This window comes from Malus sylvestris, chromosome 16 (genome assembly GCF_916048215.2).
Source record: "Malus sylvestris chromosome 16, drMalSylv7.2, whole genome shotgun sequence".
Classification (NCBI taxonomy): domain Eukaryota; kingdom Viridiplantae; phylum Streptophyta; class Magnoliopsida; order Rosales; family Rosaceae; genus Malus; species Malus sylvestris.
The window spans coordinates 14,899,963-14,919,544 of record NC_062275.1 but is presented as its reverse complement, the minus strand read 5'-3'; the positions used below and the strand labels follow the sequence as shown (position 1 = coordinate 14,919,544).

At 37.8% G+C, this 19,582-nt stretch overlaps 1 protein-coding gene and 1 pseudogene across 11 annotated transcripts in view; one reads left to right on the top strand and one right to left on the bottom strand.

Moving 5' to 3' along the window:
- Window positions 1–4,397: 4,397 nt before the first annotated feature.
- LOC126609142 (uncharacterized) lies at window positions 4,398–5,015 on the bottom strand (annotated as a pseudogene).
- Window positions 5,016–15,117: 10,102 nt separating this feature from the next.
- Window positions 15,118–19,582, top strand: part of LOC126608481 (DUF21 domain-containing protein At4g14240-like) — a 48,217-nt gene continuing 43,752 nt past the window's right edge. For 4 of the 11 annotated variants that reach the window (XM_050276389.1, XM_050276386.1, XM_050276390.1 and 1 more), the window contains exons 1-11: window positions 15,118–15,470; window positions 15,582–15,658; window positions 15,924–16,007; window positions 16,101–16,214; window positions 16,701–16,784; window positions 16,914–16,985; window positions 17,379–17,446; window positions 17,812–17,899; window positions 18,035–18,108; window positions 18,204–18,582; window positions 18,672–18,718. In XM_050276389.1, the coding sequence (XP_050132346.1) occupies window positions 15,230–15,470; window positions 15,582–15,658; window positions 15,924–16,007; window positions 16,101–16,214; window positions 16,701–16,784; window positions 16,914–16,985; window positions 17,379–17,446; window positions 17,812–17,899; window positions 18,035–18,108; window positions 18,204–18,582; window positions 18,672–18,718 (1,328 nt within the window). In that variant the 5' untranslated portion in view covers window positions 15,118–15,229. Of the gene's footprint in view, window positions 15,471–15,581; window positions 15,659–15,923; window positions 16,008–16,100; window positions 16,215–16,700; window positions 16,785–16,913; window positions 16,986–17,378; window positions 17,447–17,811; window positions 17,900–18,034; window positions 18,109–18,203; window positions 18,583–18,671; window positions 18,719–18,805; window positions 18,903–19,049; window positions 19,517–19,582 lie in introns of those variants that run through there. The other 7 variants (XM_050276391.1, XM_050276387.1, XR_007617883.1 and 4 more) reach the window with 6 other exon arrangements.

The window sequence follows — 19,582 nt, the reverse complement described above, 5'->3', positions numbered from 1 at the left end:
ACCCACAAATTGAAAATGTGCCTTTAGAGTCAGATTAGGCAACTTTTTAGGGTTCTTAGTTCATCAAAGAGACTTGGAAGTGGACAAGAATAAAGCCAAAGCCATAATAGAGTCATATGCACCTACCAACAAAGTATAATTGCAAAGATTTCTGGGAAAGATTAATTTCTTGAGGGGATTCATTGCTAACATGGTGAGCAAGATCCAACCCCTATCTTATTTGCTAAGGCTAAAGAATCAAGACAAGTTTGAGTGGGGCCCTCAACATCAAGAAGCCTTTGATAAAGTAAAAGCCTACATGGTATCCCCTCAGGTGCTCATGCCTCCCCAGATGAGGAATGTAACGCCCCGCCCCGAAATATTTATTTCGGAAAATAATATTGGTGATAGGCTTCTAAACACTTGTTTATTTAACTACCATTGATCCCGACTCTTTAATTAAATTCCTTAATCCCACACATGATCTATAACCATAATTCTTTTATCCACATATATGATTATATTTTCAAATTATCATATTTTACTCTCTTAGGTCAAAATTTTCAACTAAAGAATTAATTATCGATTAGTAAGGTTGCATCTAACCCTGTTAGACTGCCTACGTACCCTTGAGAGGGATCAAGCCTTTTGTAGTTCACATTTCCACTTTCAAACTCATTTCCGAAAAACATTCAAGTGACTAACAATCACTAACTAGGTTCAAACAACGGAATCACACCAAATGCATATTAAATATGGATTTAGAATATCGAAATTAGTATAAAAAGACGGCATCGGCTTACTGGCAACGCGCCGCCACACATGCCGTCCCGACTCGCCAGAAAATTCAATTATCTCCAAAAATTACCAAATTTTATAGAAATGTAGTTCTCGATGAGTGGAATAAGTCTTATACCTGTGGCTATGGCCAATTTGGCCGGGAAAAGCTTCAATTTCCCTTGAACCCGCCGGAAACCCTAGAAATGGGTGACTTTGATCCGTCACCTCCGGTGCTCCGCCGCCCCCAAACTTGTTTGGGATTTGTTCATGAGGTTAGGGGAAGCTTATTGATGTTGGTGATTGGATGTATTACCTTAAAAAATGACAGATTGTTGCCGTGGAACCATCGCACCCACTGGTGTGGTTCTTTGTGTACCCGAGCCAAATTCCATCAATTCTTGGATGAAATTGGTAAAGGGAAGAATTGGAAATGTTTTCCAGGTGGTGAAGGGCTTCAATTTACCGGAAATTGACTGGGAAACCACCAAGATTCATGGCCTCCGTCGGTCGGGTCGTACGGGTCAAGAGACCCAGTTTCTTTTCCTTCTCATTTGCTCTTTCTCTCATTTCCCTCCTTTTCTCCCCTCTGATTGGGCAGTCTCCCACCCTTTTCTCTCATTTCTCTTCTCTCCTTATCATCTTAGCCATTCATCTTTCTCTTTTCTCTTTATTTCCTTTCATCCTAGCCAGACAAGTGGCACAACCCATTGCTCCAGATTTTCTGGAGCCTTCTAGAGTGAAGATTAAATTTACAAAAATATCCCTAACTTTAAACGTTAATAACTCTTGTTATAATTCCGTTTCATAAACGGTTTGTGCTTACATGCTTATGAGGTCAAGCTCTATCCAAATATATCAATAAATACGATAAAATATATTAGGATAAAATACGTCCTCGTATAATTACGTTAAGCCAACTAGGGCATTTTTGTCTTTTTAACTTATCGATACAAATATCCACCGTAATTATAAATACGTCGTAATTATGAATACGACTACAAAATACTTATTTTAATATTCAAATCCAAGAACATATTTTTCACATTTTCCCATTGAAATTTCCTTAACCATTTATTGATTGATTTTCCTATTTCCTTCACATATTCATAAACATAAATAGTTAATTTATATAATTAAAATTTTCAGGGTATTACAAGGAAACCTTTAAAGCTTTACATTTCAGCATCCGAGAAGTCTATAGGGAGTTTATTGTCTCAAAATAATGAAGGAGGGAAATAACAAGCAGTGTACTATCTCAGTAGAATCCTTACTAAGGTAGAAACAAGATACACCCCCTGTTGAAAAGCTATGTTTAACTTTGTATTTCATTGCTAGCAAGTTGAGACATTACATGATGCCTTGCCATACTCACATAATTGCTAAGACTAATGTGATCAAATACATGTCCAAACCTATGTTGATTAGGAGATTTGGGAAATGGATTCTGACATTATCAGAGTTCAGTTTCCAATATGTGCCTCAAAGGGTTGTGAATGGGCAAGCAATTGCAGACTTTTTGACAGAACACTAAGAACTAAAAGAAGAGTTGATTAATATTCCTGGTACTTTGGAAGTTGCAAGTATATGGCTTCCACTAATAGAAGGAAGCTCGGGCAAAGAGGTTTGGGTCTAACAAAAGATAAAAAGGCTATCTAGTCTCTGGATCACTCCATGGAAGCTATATTTTGATGGATCATGCGCATAACAGGCTGCAGGCGCAGGGATAGTCATTGTCATTCCACAAGGTGCTCACCATTGTTATTCATTTTTCTTGGATTATGAAGTTATCACCAACAACAGAGCATAATACGAAGCATTAATCATTAGCTTAAAGATTATGATACAATTAAAACCAGAAGAATTAGAGGTCGTTGGAGATTCAAAGTTGGTGATTAATCAATTAAATGGAGAATACAAGTGCAAACATATCACAATGGCAGGGTATTACATGGCTTTTACTCAATTATTGGCATATCGGGAAAGTGAAGTCACAATTAATCATATTCCTAGGGAGTTGAATTTGGCTGCAAATGAGATGGCACAACAAGCCTTCGAAGCACATGACTAGAGAGAAGCACTCGAAATAAAAGTGAAGATAAATCAAGAAGCCTTCATTCGATCTTTGAGGGAGGATTCAGTTTGGATATAATGACAGAAGAGCCTAAGATTGAAGATTGGAGGTCACCCATCATTCAGTATTTAGGAAATCATTCTCTCCCTACTTGCAAGAAAACCAGACAACAGACAACTAAGTTTGTTATGTGGGAAGGAATTCTGCTGAGAAAAACCCCATATGAGCTTATGTTAAATGCTTGGGTCTAGAAGAGTCAATGAGAGTGATGGCTGAGATACATAAGGGAATTTGTGGAGCTCACCAGGCAGGAATAAAAATGAGATGGTTGCTAAGAAGATATGGTTATTTTTAGCCAAATATGGATAAAGATTGTAAAGTTTATGCTAGAGGATGTGAAGAATGCCAAAGACATGGTCCTTTACAATATACCCCATCAATGCATTTGAATTTGGTTGTGAAGTCATGGGCTTTTAGATGATGGGCTATGGATTTCATTGGGCAAATATATCCAGTTTCCAGTAAAGGGCACACCTTTATAATTGTGGCAACTGATTACTTTACCAAATGGGTGGGAGTTTCAGCTATAAAAACTATCAATCCAACTATTATCAAGAGATTTATTAAGACCAAGATCCTACATAGATATGGGGTGCCCGAAGTCATTGTCATAGACAGATGACTATCATTTGTTTTGAAAGATGTAGAAGAGTTTGTGAAAGAAGTTCAAGTTAAAGATGATCCAATCCAGCCTATATTACCCCTAGTCTAATGGTTAAGCAGAGGCTAGCAATAAAATTTTAATCAATATCACTAAGAAAATGGTTGCAGATAGCCTAGAGAAATGGCATGAGAAATTGGAAGATACTCTTTGGGCTCACAAAACTTCAAAAAGTGCAGGAGGAACTACTCCTTATGCATTAACATTCGGGCAAGATGCATTGCTTTCTATGGAAATCAATGTAAGCTTTTTGAGAATACATAACCAAATTGATATACACGGTGATAAGTTTATACAGGCCATGTGTCAAGGGATAGAAGATTTGGATGTTGCCCGCAATGAGGCCCTGAACAAGATTCAAGAAGGAAAAAGGGCTGTTGCCTGAGCTTATAATAAAAGGGTAAAATTGAAGTCTTTTGAAGAGGGAGAGTTGGTGTGGAAAACAGTTCTACCATTAGGAGCACAAGTTAAAGGATTTGGAAAGTGGAGTCCTACTTGGGAAGACCACTTTATGATTATCAAAGTCTTAGACAAGAGGGCATATTACTTGGCATATCTATAAGGAGATCCACAAAAACATCCAATCAATGTTAAGTTCTTGAAGAAGTATCACCCAACTCTTTGGGATGTTAGAGGCTGTTATATTGATGAAGTTTGACACTTATAGTGGTTTTCCAGAGATTCCTTGCATATTTAAAAAAATAATAATTGCTTTTGGGTAAAATGACAAGCAATTATAAATAAGTAAATAAAGTAGCAGAACAATGGAATGTCTTTTTATTTAATGATTGTGAAAATACAGAAGCTAAGATTTGTTTCACAGATTTACATCCTTGGCTAGAGCAACTATTCTAGAATTATGGTGAAGATGAGACTTGGCTCTTCTAGAGCTATGTTGTTATTGGCTAGCTGAGCTTCGAATTCTTCCATCTTCTGGTTCACTTTCTTCGCCTCCTCTATTTTCTTGTAAAGTTTGTTAGAGAGGGTCATTTGCTCAGCCTTCAAAGCAGAAAATTGTTCCTCCAATTTTTGAATTTCTCTTGCCACCACCACGATCATATCTTCCATGGCTGACCTCTATTTTACAAGTTGTTGAATGTTAGTGGAAGTCCGAGCATGCTTATCTTTGTAGCACCTCACCCGATTGGCCTGCCTCTTAGCCCTAAGATGCTGATCCCTCAAAGCCCTCAGATTCTCAAAGAATGAGAAGAATGACTCATATTGCACCTTGGTCATTTGCTTGGACTCAGTTAGAGCTTTCTCAGCATCTTAAAATGCCTTAAGACTGAATGAGGCAGAAAAGTCCCTCTGCATCCATTCTTTAAAAATCTTGCGTTGATCTTGAATGTGTTGAGACTTAGAATGGCACATTGGGGATCTCAACTTAGTCTTGATTTGCCCGAACTCTTTAACTAGTTCGGTTAATAAGGCTATGGCTGGGAGATAAGCCAACGGAGGGGGCATGACGCCAACACCATTTGAAACAGCAGCAGTAGTGGCAATATCATCAGCAGTAGCAGAGAAGAAATAAGATCTAGTAGCAGCCACCTTCCTAGGCCTAGGGATGGGAATCCCTGAAGCTCCAGTAGCTTGAGGAGGTCGAAGAGGAACCACTTTACTCATAGCGGGCTAAGAATGCCCAAACCCTTGCCAGATACCTATTAGATGCAAAAGGAATAAGTTAAAGAGCTAACTTTAAGCTGAAATTAAAAAAAAAAATAATGAGAGAATGGGGACAAGTTGTCGAGTTAAGTATACCTTAGTTGAGCCTTAAGCCATGGTTGGAAGGTTTTCTAATGTAGTTGCTTTTGGAAGGGATGGTTAGTTTGATGGGGATAGAGCAGGGGAAGCTCTAGGACTAGTCACCTCGGAGACGACTGGTATCTCAGGGACTATTGGTTCGTTAACAGCTGGTGTAGGAAACTTGGCAGCTTTTGGAAGAGGTGAAGACAGACAGAGACAAAGTTTAAAGCACCAGGTCAAAAAAAAAAAAAAAGGATCTTAAAATGAAAAGCACTTAAAAGAAGAAAATTACAGAGGTGCTATCATCTTCTACAAAATGAAAAAACTATCCAGTTACAGGGTTAAATTGAGAAGTGAGATTCACTGTTATGGTTGGAGGAACTTAAGAATTTAAAAAGTGACAAGTTTTGAGAAAAAGAAAGTACCTTTGAAGGCTTGACCCGAAGAGGAGAAACATGTACAGGTCGGGATGGAGGTGAAGAGAGTTTTTCCTGGGAGATTCCTTCTGCCTTGGAAGCTTGCTTTAAAAAAAAAAACTAATTGGAGTTAGTATATGAGGGTTAAAAATTGAAGAGGAAATAGATATTAAGTGTTCAAATAGTGACTACCTTTAGTTCCTCCAAAATCTTGGACAGAACTTCCTTGTCACTTTGATGCCCCTCCTCACTGGCCTTCATTTCTTTGGGAGAAGAGTCAAGCTTTTTACTAGCAGCAGTCTTAATCATAAGGAAAAATGTAATGAGTATGATATCTATGAGAAGTGAGCAGAGTGGGAAAATTTAAGGATTGGGTGCTTACTGGTAGACTTATGTTTCTTCTTGCCCACTTCAGCTGGAAGAGCAACAAGAGATTACGCATTTTGAGAAGTCTGTGACCTTGTTATTTTCTTGGTTGGAGTAGCTTTGGGGGCAGGAGCATCATGCCTATCTTTAGACCTCTTCTCGAGCTCTGAATTAGATGACTCAACCACCTTGGGATTAGCCCAACGAGATGTTCTAGTTTCTACCTCAGGTTCAGCCTCTATCTCAGATTCACTAAACATCTTATAGATGTTTTCAGCTTCTCCAAGAGTTTGGCTCGGCCCTGCCCCTTGTCTAGTAGCTTCAATGGTGGCTTCTTGTAAAATCAGAGCATCATCAGCCTTTTCTTCTTCTTGCCCGATGACTGTTTCGTTAGGGTTGCTTTGAGTTGTAAAATGAAGAAAATAAGATTAGCATTGATAAAGATCATATAATCAAAGGAATGGAGTAGAAAGATGAGTTACTTATTAACATAAGTTGGTTTTTCTCGTTGATAGGCTCCTTCCAACTCTCAAATTCTTCCTTTTTAACAACAAACTTGAAGAAAACTTGCCCAAATAGCCTGTCATGAGATTTTATAATGTCATCGCTAGATTTGTTAGACTATTTGGCTTCCCACCAAGTTGTAAATAGAGCAGTACATTCAAAGTTAAGGGTGGTTCATCACTTCTAGGCTGCACCTGCTTGCCCGAAATGTGGCCTTAGAAAGGGATTGAGGAGGATAAGAAGTTCGACACTGAAGCGAATCAAAGAAAGAAACTGGGATAGCCTGCTTGAATCCCATTTGTCTACCACACAAGTTTGGATGGTAGACCTCTAACCTGCGTTCATAGCCTGCTCGGTCATTCATTACTCCCCAAGCTAAATCTCTTTGTTGGATGCAGCTCATGAACTTTTTCTTACAGAATCAGCTAGCATCTGCCTCGAATGAGTCTTGGAAAAGATTGTTTGAAAACTAAAGATACCTCCTAAGCACAGAGGCACCCTACTCCAAGTCGGTTCTAGTTTTGCAAATTTTGAAAAAGTAGAGGCAAGAGAAAGCTAAGTGGTTGGTAGCTGGAGCTAGGGGTGGGTTCAAAAAACCAAAAACCAAAAAAAACTGGACCAAAAATTGGGCCGGGGCCGAAAAAAATCGAACCGAAAAAAAATCGAACCGAACCGAATATGGCTGGTTCGGTTTCGATTTTTGAGGTTCAAAAACCGAACCGAACCAAACTGAACCAAAATATATATTTAATTATATTTTTATAATATTTTAATTATAAAAATCATTAAAAAAACTTCGAAATTCTAGAGCCATGAGGGTTCAAACCCATGCACTCCAACTTGAGAAAGTTTCACTGAAACCAAGTTGGCAGCGGGTTTTGTTTTGCTATGGATGTATGACTAAGTTATTTATAAAATTGAAATCTATAGTCTTTTGTGCTATTAGTGATTGACAAAACCCTAGGCAGCCATATCTTTTCTATTTTTCATTCCCCTCTTCTATCTCTCGTTCCATGCAGCAGCCATCCACAGAACCCTAGCTGCTTCGTACCTAATTCCCATCTTTCATCATCCTCTTCTCTCTTTCCCTCTCTCTCTCTCTCTCTACCTCCCTCTAACCAAAAACACAACCAAAACCCAGAAATCCCACCTTAGAAACCTGCGGCAGCTTGTAAGATTCTGAGTGAGCAGTCCTCCCAAGAATGGAAGACCATGGCCCGAGCTTGGTTGGGCTCTGCTCATTTCCTGATGTCAAAGTTGTCTCCATGGACTAGGTCGAAGCCTGGATCGACTCCAACTTTGATTTCATATCCCAAGGCATCAAATCCATCTTTATGCTTTCCAACCCAATTGGTTAATGGGCATGCTGTTTTGTTTATCAAAGATTCAAGTAGGTATTTACATTATTTTTGTTGTTAGTTAGTTAGTTTTTACAATTTTGACAAGCTTGTTGCAATGGGATCAATGATTCTCCTATCTAACATCCTACTACGAAATGTATATATTTGCTCTTTTAAAATGTGGATTTATCTGTTGTTCAACTTGCAGGTTGATTTCTCACCAAGGATGCTCAAGGCTTCAAGCTCCAGATTTAAAAGAAAAAAAAAACTCATGAAAAAAATCGAATCGGGCCGAAACCGAACAGATAAAAATCAAAATCGAAAAAAATCGAAGCGATAAAAACTGAAGAAAAATCGAACCGAACGGAACCGAACCTACCATTAGCTGGAGCCTCTACTAGAATTCATGCATAAGCTACCCCCTCAGGCAATTTCAGGTTTAGAGCCCGAAATTCAGGGAAGTACCACTGGAGCCAATTCTGGACTATCCAGGTTGCTCCGTTGAGATTAGTCTCGAAGGGATATCCCTTGGTTATCTCATAGAGCAGATGATAGAGGAGGGCAAGGATAAAGGGCTATATGGCCACATCTCTAGCTTTACTCTATTGGACTTGTTGCGGAACACATGTTTGTTCAACCAATAGATGAGGAAATACATGTGTTCTTGGGCTTTGTCAGCAGAAGAGGATGGCGGGTAAAAATTTTTCTTGGCAAAACGGATAAAACCTGCAAAGGAAATCCCATAACTTTTGAAGTTTGTGGAATCATACTTCAAGCTCACAATGTCTTAGGAGGCTTCAGAACTTCCAGCAGCTGGTTGAGAAGGGGATGACCAGTCATGAGTAATGTCTACGCATTTTCCTGACAGCTTAAGCCTGAATACCTGAGCCAGGTCAAGAACAGTTGGGGTCTTTGGGCCCGTTCTGAAGTAAAAAATGTTGGTCTCATTGTTAAAGAAAATAAGAGCAGTTGATAGAAACTCATGCTTGATGGGGATGGTGATCTTGGGCATCATGATTAGCTCATAAATACCATTTGCCATCCATTTCCCCTTCCAGATGGGATCTATCTCGTTCACCCACTTTGACGAAGTTGCATCGGCCATGAAAGGAAAACCTATCTTGAAACTCAACCATTTGGCAGCAGAAATGCCCGCCCCAGCTTCATAAGGACAACGGGCGAACCATTCCTTGGCAGGCATGTTGCTTTCCACAGTAACAAGAACTTTAGTGGTCCAGGTAAGTCCCAATGAGTGGGCCTCATCTTCAAGAAAGAAGATTGGGAGGTTGAGACTAGCCTGATGGTGGTGAAGGTTGTTGAGATGACAGTGAAAAGTGACAATACATTCTCCAGACTCGCATGCAAAGCGTGATTTGGGAGCCATTGTTGGATTAAAAAAAAGATAAAGAAAATGGCTAGATATTGAGTTAGAGAGAGATTGAAAAAACAAGAAAATTTGGTTGTTATGAGAATTAAGCTTGTTGAAGGTAATGGCCAAAAAAAGTAAAGTGGAAGTTATATAATGGGCACGTAGTTAACGTTGGAAATCATGGGTTAGTGCAAAGGTTTAGTTAAAACGACTAAGATAAAAGGCGCTAATACCCAATTGCAACATGCATTTAATTTTAATCATTATCAAGGTCTTGATTAGCAGAATTAATAATGATTAAATGTGTAACATCCCACATCGCCCAGGGGAGTGGATCATTTATGCCTTATATGTATATTCCCATCTTTACCTAGCACGAGGCATTTTAGGAGCTCATTGACTTTGGGTTCCATCGGAACTTCAAAGTTAAGCGAGTTCGCACGAGAGCAATCCCATGATGGGTGACCTATTGGGAAGTTCTCATGTGAGTTCCTAAAAACAAAATCGTGAGTGCGTGGTTGGGGCCTAAAGCGGACAATATCGTGCTAAGGTGGAGTCGAGCCCGGGATGTGGTGGGGGCCCAAGCCGGATGTGACAATTTGGTATCAGAGTCAATCCCTGGTCGGATGTGTGCCAACGAGGATGTCGGGCCCCTAAGGTGGGTGGATTGTAACATTCTATATCGGCCAAGGGAGTGGATCATTTATGCCTTATATGTATATTCTCATTACTACCTTGCATGAGGTCTTTTGGGAGCTCACTGGCTTCGAGTTCCATTAGAACTCTAAAGTTAAGTGAGTTCGTACGAGAGCAATCCCATGATAGGTGACCCACTGGGAAGTTCTTGTGTGAGTTCCTAAAAACAAAACTGTGAGGGCGTGGTCGGGGCCCAAAACGGACAATATCGTGCTAAGGCAGAGTCAAGATCGGGATGTGGTGGGGCCCGGGTCGGGATGTGACAAAATAGGGCACTGTTTGGGTGGATATTTAATGTTGGGCTTAGTACAATTGAAAGCCTAGGAATGCAAAAAACAGAAAGGGGTTGGGCTTGGACAGTTTGCAGCCTAGGAGGAATTTAAAATCATTTTTTACAACGAATAGGCTTAGCCTATGTAAGAAATGACAAGTGACAAAGGATAGCTCACCCTCAATAAAAAGTACTTTTCCGTGGCATGGGTAGGTAATTAACAAAAGTTGATAATGACTCACCGTGCTCTAGAAGCCATTACCAAAAGGGAAGGCTTGGACAATCAGGCTAGAAAAGTCTACAAAAGCCATGAAGGGCATGGGAAAAAACGTTCTCTCAACCAATCAATCAAGCAACTCTCAATTCAATCAACAACAAAAACAAAAAAAAGCTCTAGTTTGTTCATCCCTTGTCCCTTTCGAATGGTAGATCTACCATATAAAGTTCTCTTTTGTCTAGTTTTAGAAGCTTTGTTACCATTTCCTTTGTTGTAGTATCGAATCCCTTTAGTAAACCTTGTTTATATTTATATTTACTTTTCCAAGATTGCAATCACTGTCAAACACAATGAGAGGTGTCTGCAAGAAGACGAACCTTGCCCAATAATGTTGTAATCTTGCCTGAATCTCCTTTATTTGTATTTATGTACAATAGATCTGTTATTTCTGTATCTTTAATTTAAGCCTCATGTCATTTTTAACTAATTCTATTCAAGTTTTAGTTATGATTAATCCTATTAAACTAATTGCTCTTGTTTCCTTGACATCCTTCTAAGCTAATAATTAGGGAATTAATGTAAATGACCTTGAACTTCTTTGTGAACGAACGAATGATGTTATAAATGAAAGTCCTTGATCAAAAGGCAAGAAAAGAACTCAATGCAGACTTAACCCATCTATGAACAATCCCAAAAATACAAGAAGTTAAAGTGACTTGCAGCGCAAGAAATCGATTAATTGAACAATCAAGTAAACAATCTGTTAGACAAAAAGAACAATGGCATGTTCAGATCCATGTTAGTTTTGATTGTGAGTCTTAAGGCCTAATAAAGGCCCCACAAAGGCACCATGCAAACTAACAATAAACGTATATTGCAGAAGAATAAGCAACAAACCTTGCCCCGACAGGAAAGACAAAGGGAGTTATGCGAGGGACAGATCTGGCCCGAACAGTACCATGTGCGTGTCTACATGAATTAAATTATGTTCGGTTTGTAAGAATCTCGCACAGATTCCCATGCATTGGTGATGGACTCTCCTGTTAATTTTGAAATGTACCTTAGTGAAGCCTTTATTAGGCTCTTAGGCCATTTTACAAAGTTAATAAAATGTTAGGTGTGCCACTGTTGACCACAACATATTGTAGATGGAATTTAGATGTTTTCTAGATCATTTGCTTGTGCCACAAGTTCACTGAGCCTCTTAATCAAAAGATTGTTAATGGAGAAGTTGAATCCATAATAAGTTCTTTTCTATGCCTTGAAGACACGGACTTTAAATTTCTTTTATGTTAAATGCCAAAAACACAATCACAAACTGATCAGCAGTGATCCAAATCAGCTTACAATCATTTATGAAAGAGTAAGACAGAAAGTAAAACAAAGAAGATAATAAGCAAGAATTAAAGGTAAAAAGTTTGCAGGTTCGTAAAGTGTTAATTAAAATGGCAATAAATTGGGTGGAAAGACAATAGCTTGAAAGTAAATGACAAATACAAATGATCGGAAAAAGTTTTAGCCTATTCAAACAAACTTAGAGGCATGTCGGGCAAGCTCTTTGCAATTACAAGGTACAAACGGAAAGTAGCATAGCTAAAACTATAAAGGAAGTGTTTAAACTACAAAAGGAGTGTATGAAAAGTTGCAAAGTTTTTAGAAGTCTTTCTGGTTGTTTCAGTTAAGTGTTCATTTCTCTAATTCTCCTGCTACCTTTATAGGAGCTTTCTTTCTTGCGAAATAAGCCTCTTTGGCTTGATACATTTCCTTTCATACAAGTGACTAATGTGATTATTGGCAAACGATGAGTCCTCACTTGGATACCTGAGTTTTAATCCGCTTGAATTTACGAGTTTTGCCACTGAAAAGTGATTTTTCCTACAAAATCTGCCTGCAAAATTTTATTTATATCGTGTGAACAAGGGTGGTCTTGCCGCCCAAACTTGCCACGCCAAAAGTACTTTCAAATTTTGGAACGATTATTTTTCCTTTATGTCCAGATTAAATTCTCACCAAGAAGTGAGGCTATTTCAAAAGACTGGTCTGTGACTGGACCCTATGCCCAATTTCGGTCCAAACAAATTACATGCACGATGAGACATGCATGCAGAAAATGGTTACAATTAAGAGGAAAATAAACATATGGGAGTGCTTACTCCTTAGGATTTGCATATGTACATGGCTGCTAATTGGATGTGAAAGTTATATGAGATTAGAAAGGTGGGTAGTTTAGGTGTTCGACGTGTTCTTGTTATCTCTACTAATTAATAAAACACTCATTGTCAATCAAAGTTCTATGAAATTACCAATTTAACCCTCTAATTAAAACAGAACATGAATAAGTAATACAGAGAAGAAATGTAATTTCACACAACCAAATTTTACTGTTTTTTTTCAAAGCCTCACCTACATGTAATCCTAACATATCTCTAATGAAAAAAAAAAAAAAAAAACTTCTCACTCCCACATTCTCTATCACTTCTTATTCTCTTCTTCTATTTCGAAAACAAAAATAAAAAATTTTCACACACACTTTGTGTGTGCCCATATGCTAGTAAACATTTAAGAAACTAACATGTACCATGTACGTGTCCAAATCTTTGTCATCACCCAACAATTGATAAACTTCAATTCTCTGCGGTTTTGCTAACCATAAATTGTTAGGTGAATCCCAAATAGTTTAATCCGTTGAAGAGTACTCATTTTTGCGATATTACTACTTTAATTTAAATTAAAATGAAGTTTAAACTCAGAACGTACTATGTTAAAAAAAAAAAAAAAAAGAATCTAACCACCATAACTATTCTTATACTTTTCCTTTCTTATTCTTATATGGTGAAGTGTTTTTTTCTCCCTCCAAACATAAGTGATTGGTAACAATTAATTGTGAACACTTATGAAGCTCATGACACAACATTCCTCTCTCCTTTTTTTCATTCCAAACAAAATAAATAAAAAGGGAGATGCTATTGGATAAATTTTTATAGGTGTCAGAGAATACAAGTTATGTGATTTATTACTTTACATGTTAATGTTATACGCATGGACGAAGGGAGGTAAGGCTCAGTAGGGGCACATGCCCCCTCTCATCCTATTTTGTTTGCATTACAAATTATACTTTACATGTTAATGTTATACGCATGGACGAAGGGAGGTAAGGCTCAGTAGGGGCACATGCCCCCTCTCATCCTATTTTGTTTGCATTACAAATTATTCAATTAATCATTCTCATTTTTTTTGCTTTACAAATTATTCAATTAATCATATTAAAATAATGAAAATCCTCTTTTAGTTTTTAAATGCCCCTACTTCATTCCTATATATTTCTCATGCACTAATGTCTAAACCTTATTGAGTTGCATGTATTTGGTTAGTTAGTACAAATGAGCATTTGATTGTCAATACAACAATTAAAGACAAAATTAAACAATAGAGTAATAAAATTAGGCATTTTGTAACTAATTTTTTCAGCATTTGTAAAAGAAGTAGCTTTATTTGTCCAAAAAAGGAGCTCGAATTTTTTAAGGTGCCCCTCTTAGTTAAATTTATAACTTTGTCCCTGGTTATACGACAAGATCAACATGCCCCATTTTTAATAGGATGTATTAATAAATAAAAGATTTACTTATCATAATTTGGGTGAAATAATAATGTCACTTATTGTGTTTTTAGATATGTACATAAAAAAAAACATGCTACTTTTATTTACAATGTAAAAAAGTTATTCTGCTCTCCTTGCTTATATATATATACACACACAAATTGCTTAAGGGGAGGGATTCCTATTTTTCTAAAAAAATGGAGACACGCTCCCTACCATTGGATTTAACTTTAATGAAATTGTGTGATTAAGATTGTGTGGCTTATGTTTTAATTTCAACCACACAATTTTATTAAAACCAATCTAACGGTGGGGAGCGTGTCTCCATTTTTTTGAAAAAATGGGGATCCCTCCCCTTAAGCAATATGTATATATATATATATTAGTTTTACATGTTTAACATGCACATTAACTTTTTAAAATTACGAATAACAATTGATTGGTAACTTTTCCACATGCTATTTTTTGAGACCAAATCTTCTACATCCAAAATAAGCATAGCCTCTCTATGGCCCGGATAGGTGACTGACATGTATTTATTATCTTAAATTTCTTAAGTTTGTTTTAATAAATTTAATATGTGTCAAATAATTATTAAGAGCACATAAATGTCGCACTTATTTGAGACAGAAGATTTGATCCCCTATTTTTCCTCCACACACATTTTCAATTTTCTAATATTTATTTGTTTTTCTTCAAAAGCTCACTTGTATAAAGAGGAGTTAAAAAGGTAACAGGGTTAAAAGGTGGTAAATAAAAAAGAAGCTCATAAAACCTTTGTACTAAAAAGGTACAGAAAACCTGTTCTGTTCCGGATCACGGATTCTAGCAAATCAATATCCTCGTATGATTCCACCACGCGTTCACTCCTATAAAGTACCAAGTGTAATAGATACGCATAATGATATATTATATGTCATTATAAAAATAATAAAATATATGTACTAAAATATTAATAATTTAAAAAATAAAATTCCTTATCATTTCTATTTAAACACGTGTATCATCTATGTTGCGTGACAATTAAAAATTTCTCATAAAGTACCAACAACCTCTCCTCTCGGGCACACACTCAGATTCTATCGTTCTAAAAGACGCACAGAGACACACAGAGACTCCCACGATCAACAAGAAGAAGAAGCAGCAGCAGCAGCAGCGATGCATCCGATAAATGCGATCATGATGACTCGGATGCTGACTCGGAACTCGGGCCTCGCATCAGAGATTGGCGCCATCCCTTTCGGATCCGCCTGGTGGTTCATTTACGCCGGCCTCTCCTGTTTCTTTGTCATCTTCGCCGGTATAATGTCCGGCCTAACCCTCGGCCTCATGTCCCTCGGCCTCGTCGACCTCGAGATTCTGCAGCGCAGCGGCTCCCCGACCGAGAAGAAACAAGCAGGTTCGTCCGCATCCATCTCGGTTCTCGCCGATTCTTGTATTTCGGTTTCGTTTCGCACGCAAATCGCCAATTTTTCGTAGGTATCTGAAAACTTTGTGTTTTTTGTTTCAGCTATTATATTGCCGGTGGTTCAGAAGCAGCACCAGCTGCTCGTCACTTTGCTTCTGTGTAATGCGGCTGCTATGGAGGTAAGTGGCACTCCATTGTTATGATTTGGAGCGGTTTTCGTTCTCCATGCATTTGTTTTCGGATCGGATTTGGTTTTGCAAGAAATTAATTTAATCTAGTTCAAGAATGTCGATGTGATTCAATGCCGAATGTATTTAATTGAAAGCTAAAAGGTTGAATGTGTTACGATATCATGTTTGTAGATTCGATATGAGCGTCTCATTAAGCATTTAAAGTTTGAACATGCAATGTCAGCTGTTAACTTTGGTATTTGTTGCTCTGCAGGCTCTTCCCTTATATTTGGATAAACTTTTCAATCAATATGTTGCTATAATTCTCTCTGTGACTTTTGTCCTGTTTTTCGGGGAGGTATGTTGTAACCTAGCACTTAGTTTTGAAATTTATACTCACACGTGATTTCTTGAATTGGAATTGATTTGACCATTTATTTTGATCCTCCAGGTTATTCCCCAAGCAATATGCACTAGATACGGACTTGCTGTTGGCTCGAACTTTGTGTGGCTTGTGAGAATTTTAATGTTTGTTTGCTATCCAATTGCTTTTCCAATTGGCAAGGTATAGTCTCTGGCTGATAGTTCATATTTGCATAAAATTTGGTATCACACCTGCTTCAGATGTTACTTTTCTAATGCCATGGCTATTCAGTTAATTGTACGTATGAAGGAGTTTTTATCACTTAATGCTTCTGCTTGCTCTGGCATGTTCCTCACTTTAGATAGTACTAGCTTTGCATGTTCATGCAATTTGATCTTCCTGTAGGAATTTGTACGTATAATCGTATTTCTCCTCGTAGGTTTATGTATTTGTATAAAACAAGTTCTTAGGTAATTAAGCTTGAATTTATATCAGTTTTCTTTTCTTTCACGCATATGAAAAAGGCCTGGATAAAGGAAACAAATAAAAAATAGAATTGTAAATTAACTAGAAGTTGAAAATTCTCTTTTATATCATTCTGCACCTTGTCATGTAAATAGCAAATGATTGGTGATGCTGTTTGATTTGGCATCTATGTGTTGACACTAAGAAATTTAAGTGTTGCAGATCTTGGACTGTGTTCTTGGGCATAATGAAGCATTATTTAGGCGAGCTCAGTTAAAAGCCCTTGTCTCCATCCACAGCCAGGAGGTAAAGTGAATAATTCAGAATCAATATGTGACTTGGTAAAACCATTTGATTGTGTAAGGAAACTAAAATGGTAATACTATTCTTGATTTTCTATTTTTGAAAGTTGCCTTCTGTTAATGTCGCATATAGGAGGGCAAGGGTGGTGAGCTTACACACGATGAGACAACGATAATTAGTGGAGCCCTCGATTTAACTGAAAAGGTACGCATCATAATGAAACTGCCTTTCTTTTGGATGCTCAACTGTTGTGGTTTTCTGGTTTTTGTGATTTCTAGAATATTAGCCCTTCAATGCATAAAAAATGAATAGGATTGACCACTGAGATGTTTACTATTATCCGTTTCTAATTTAATCTGACATTGTGAAGTTTACCCTTAATTAGAGTAGAACAATTAGTAGCTACTTCATCGTGTAGCTAAAACTCATGATATTGGACCGTTGATAGTCTTCAGCATGAACATAATATTTTAGAAGCTCGCTTTGTATATTCTTTTTCTATTTCATTCTTGCTCTTAAGTGATATAAATCTTAAAAGATATCGTGCAATGGGAAATCAAATTTAACCTATTTATTTTTCTTCTCATATATTAACAGACTGCTGAGGAGGCTATGACGCCTATCGAATCTACCTTCTCCTTAGATGTCAATTCAAAATTGGACTGGTAAGCTTTGGTCCTGAAAAATTAGTGTTTCGCCTTCTCAATTAACTGTCCCATTGGTTCCTGTAAGAATCACATGTATGTTATGCTGCCAACGTCCTTTGGAGGGAACATTTAACATCATCTTAAATAAGGAGTGTACTAAATGATTAGAATTAGAAGCCAACCCTCCTACTAAGAAACTTTTCACGATTTCAATTAACTTTCAGAAAGATAACCTGTCAACCATTGTTATTTTCAAGCAGTCGTCTCTACTAGGCATTTATTCTTATTATCTTTCTATTATCTTGTTATTTTGTAAATTCAGCAAAAGTTGTAGATTGTAAGTCTCGAGTATGTCTAATTATATTTTCATTCTTCCCCCTCAGGGAAGCAATGGGGAAAGTTCTTGCTCGTGGACATAGTCGAGTTCCTGTCTATTCTGGGAACTCAAAGAATATTATTGGACTTCTGCTGGTGGGTGTTAGAACTTAAATCTTTGGAGTTTGATATTATGCATTCGTTCTCTGGATTTCAAACTCACCACATCTGTAATTGGTATTTCTCATGTTTTTATTTTAACCCCGGTCTTGATGTTCATTTGGGGATTAGGTGAAAAGTCTTCTCACTGTACGACCTGAAACAGAGACCCCAGTTAGTGCTGTTTCCATCCGTAGAATTCCAAGGTGTGCTTCAACTTCTTTAAATATGCTATTGTTTCTTCTCAATTCCACTACACAGTATGGGATATCTGGTTTTCATGTGTGGGTCATATTCTCAGAGTTCCTGCAGATATGCCACTGTATGATATATTGAATGAGTTTCAAAAGGGCAGCAGTCATATGGCTGCTGTGGTGAAGCCTAAAGCGAAAAGTAAAATTCCTCGACCAACCATTGATGGAAAGAGAGATGAATGGAACGGCGACACTGGCATGGACTCCCAACTGACTACTCCTTTGCTATCCAAGCAGGATGGAAAGCCGGACAGTGTTGTTGTTGATATACCCAGGATACCAAAGCCCCCTCATAGACACAAGGAAACTTTTTCACCCCATAGTGAGAAAGCAACAAATGGTTTGCTCCAGGTATCAGAGGATATCGAGGAGGGTGAAGTCATTGGGATTATCACTCTGGAGGATGTATTTGAAGAACTCCTGCAGGTAATGTTCACACAAATTGATATTCTCGTGTTTTCAGTTAATGAAAATTGTTTATTTGGTTGTATTGATGATTGTCTTGAAAAATGCAGGAGGAGATTGTGGATGAAACAGATGAATATGTTGATGTACATAAAAGGTATCATAGAGTGACAAAAGCAAATAGTTGGTTGAAATTATGTATGAAAGTTATAATTTGAAAGTGGATTAATCTTCTTCTTTGCAGAATACGTGTCGCTGCAGCTGCAGCTGCTTCATCAGTGGCACGGGCTCCATCGACTCGGAGGTTAAATGTGAACAAGGGACCTGCCACTGGACAAAATGTATTTCCCCTTTTCAATCTGTTATTTTCAAAGGGGTCTGCGGAGTTGATTTGCCTCTCAACATTCACTCTTTTTTTAATGTTCAATTTTTGTCCAGTGGTCGAAGCTGACTAATGTTTTCTTGTTCTTATTGTGATGATGCCCTAGGCAGGCCAAAAAGTAAGCAAGGACTAACCCTCAAGAAATCTGCTGATGATTGGTCCTCGGCAACATTGCAACGGACTTCTGGCAAACCCCTTCTTGGAAATAAGAGATGTTTCATCTTGCTCATTCGTCATTTCCTGATCCGGTTGCTCCTCAGGGAATTGGCTTTGACTTGCATCTATGAAAGTTGTTTGTTTTTGTTTTCGATTTTTGTTCTCCGGGTGGCGGGTAGGTTTCGATAGGGGGAGTTCTACATTAGATTGCATAGGAGGATATCATTGGAAGTTTGGTACCTTACTAATTATTTCCACTCGTTTTTTGGGTTCATATTAAATCGATAGGTCGAGCTGCCTCTTTGGCTGGCTCTACTTTTTGTTTTGTAAACGACGGTATATGGAGAAAGTAGTTCAACCCGTCTCTGACAATTTTTGCAGAATCAATTTAACCCGTTCTCGACCATTTTTCTAGAATTAGTTCAGCCCGTCTTCAACCATTGTTGTAGAATCAGTTTCAAATATGTACAACATGAACAAAAT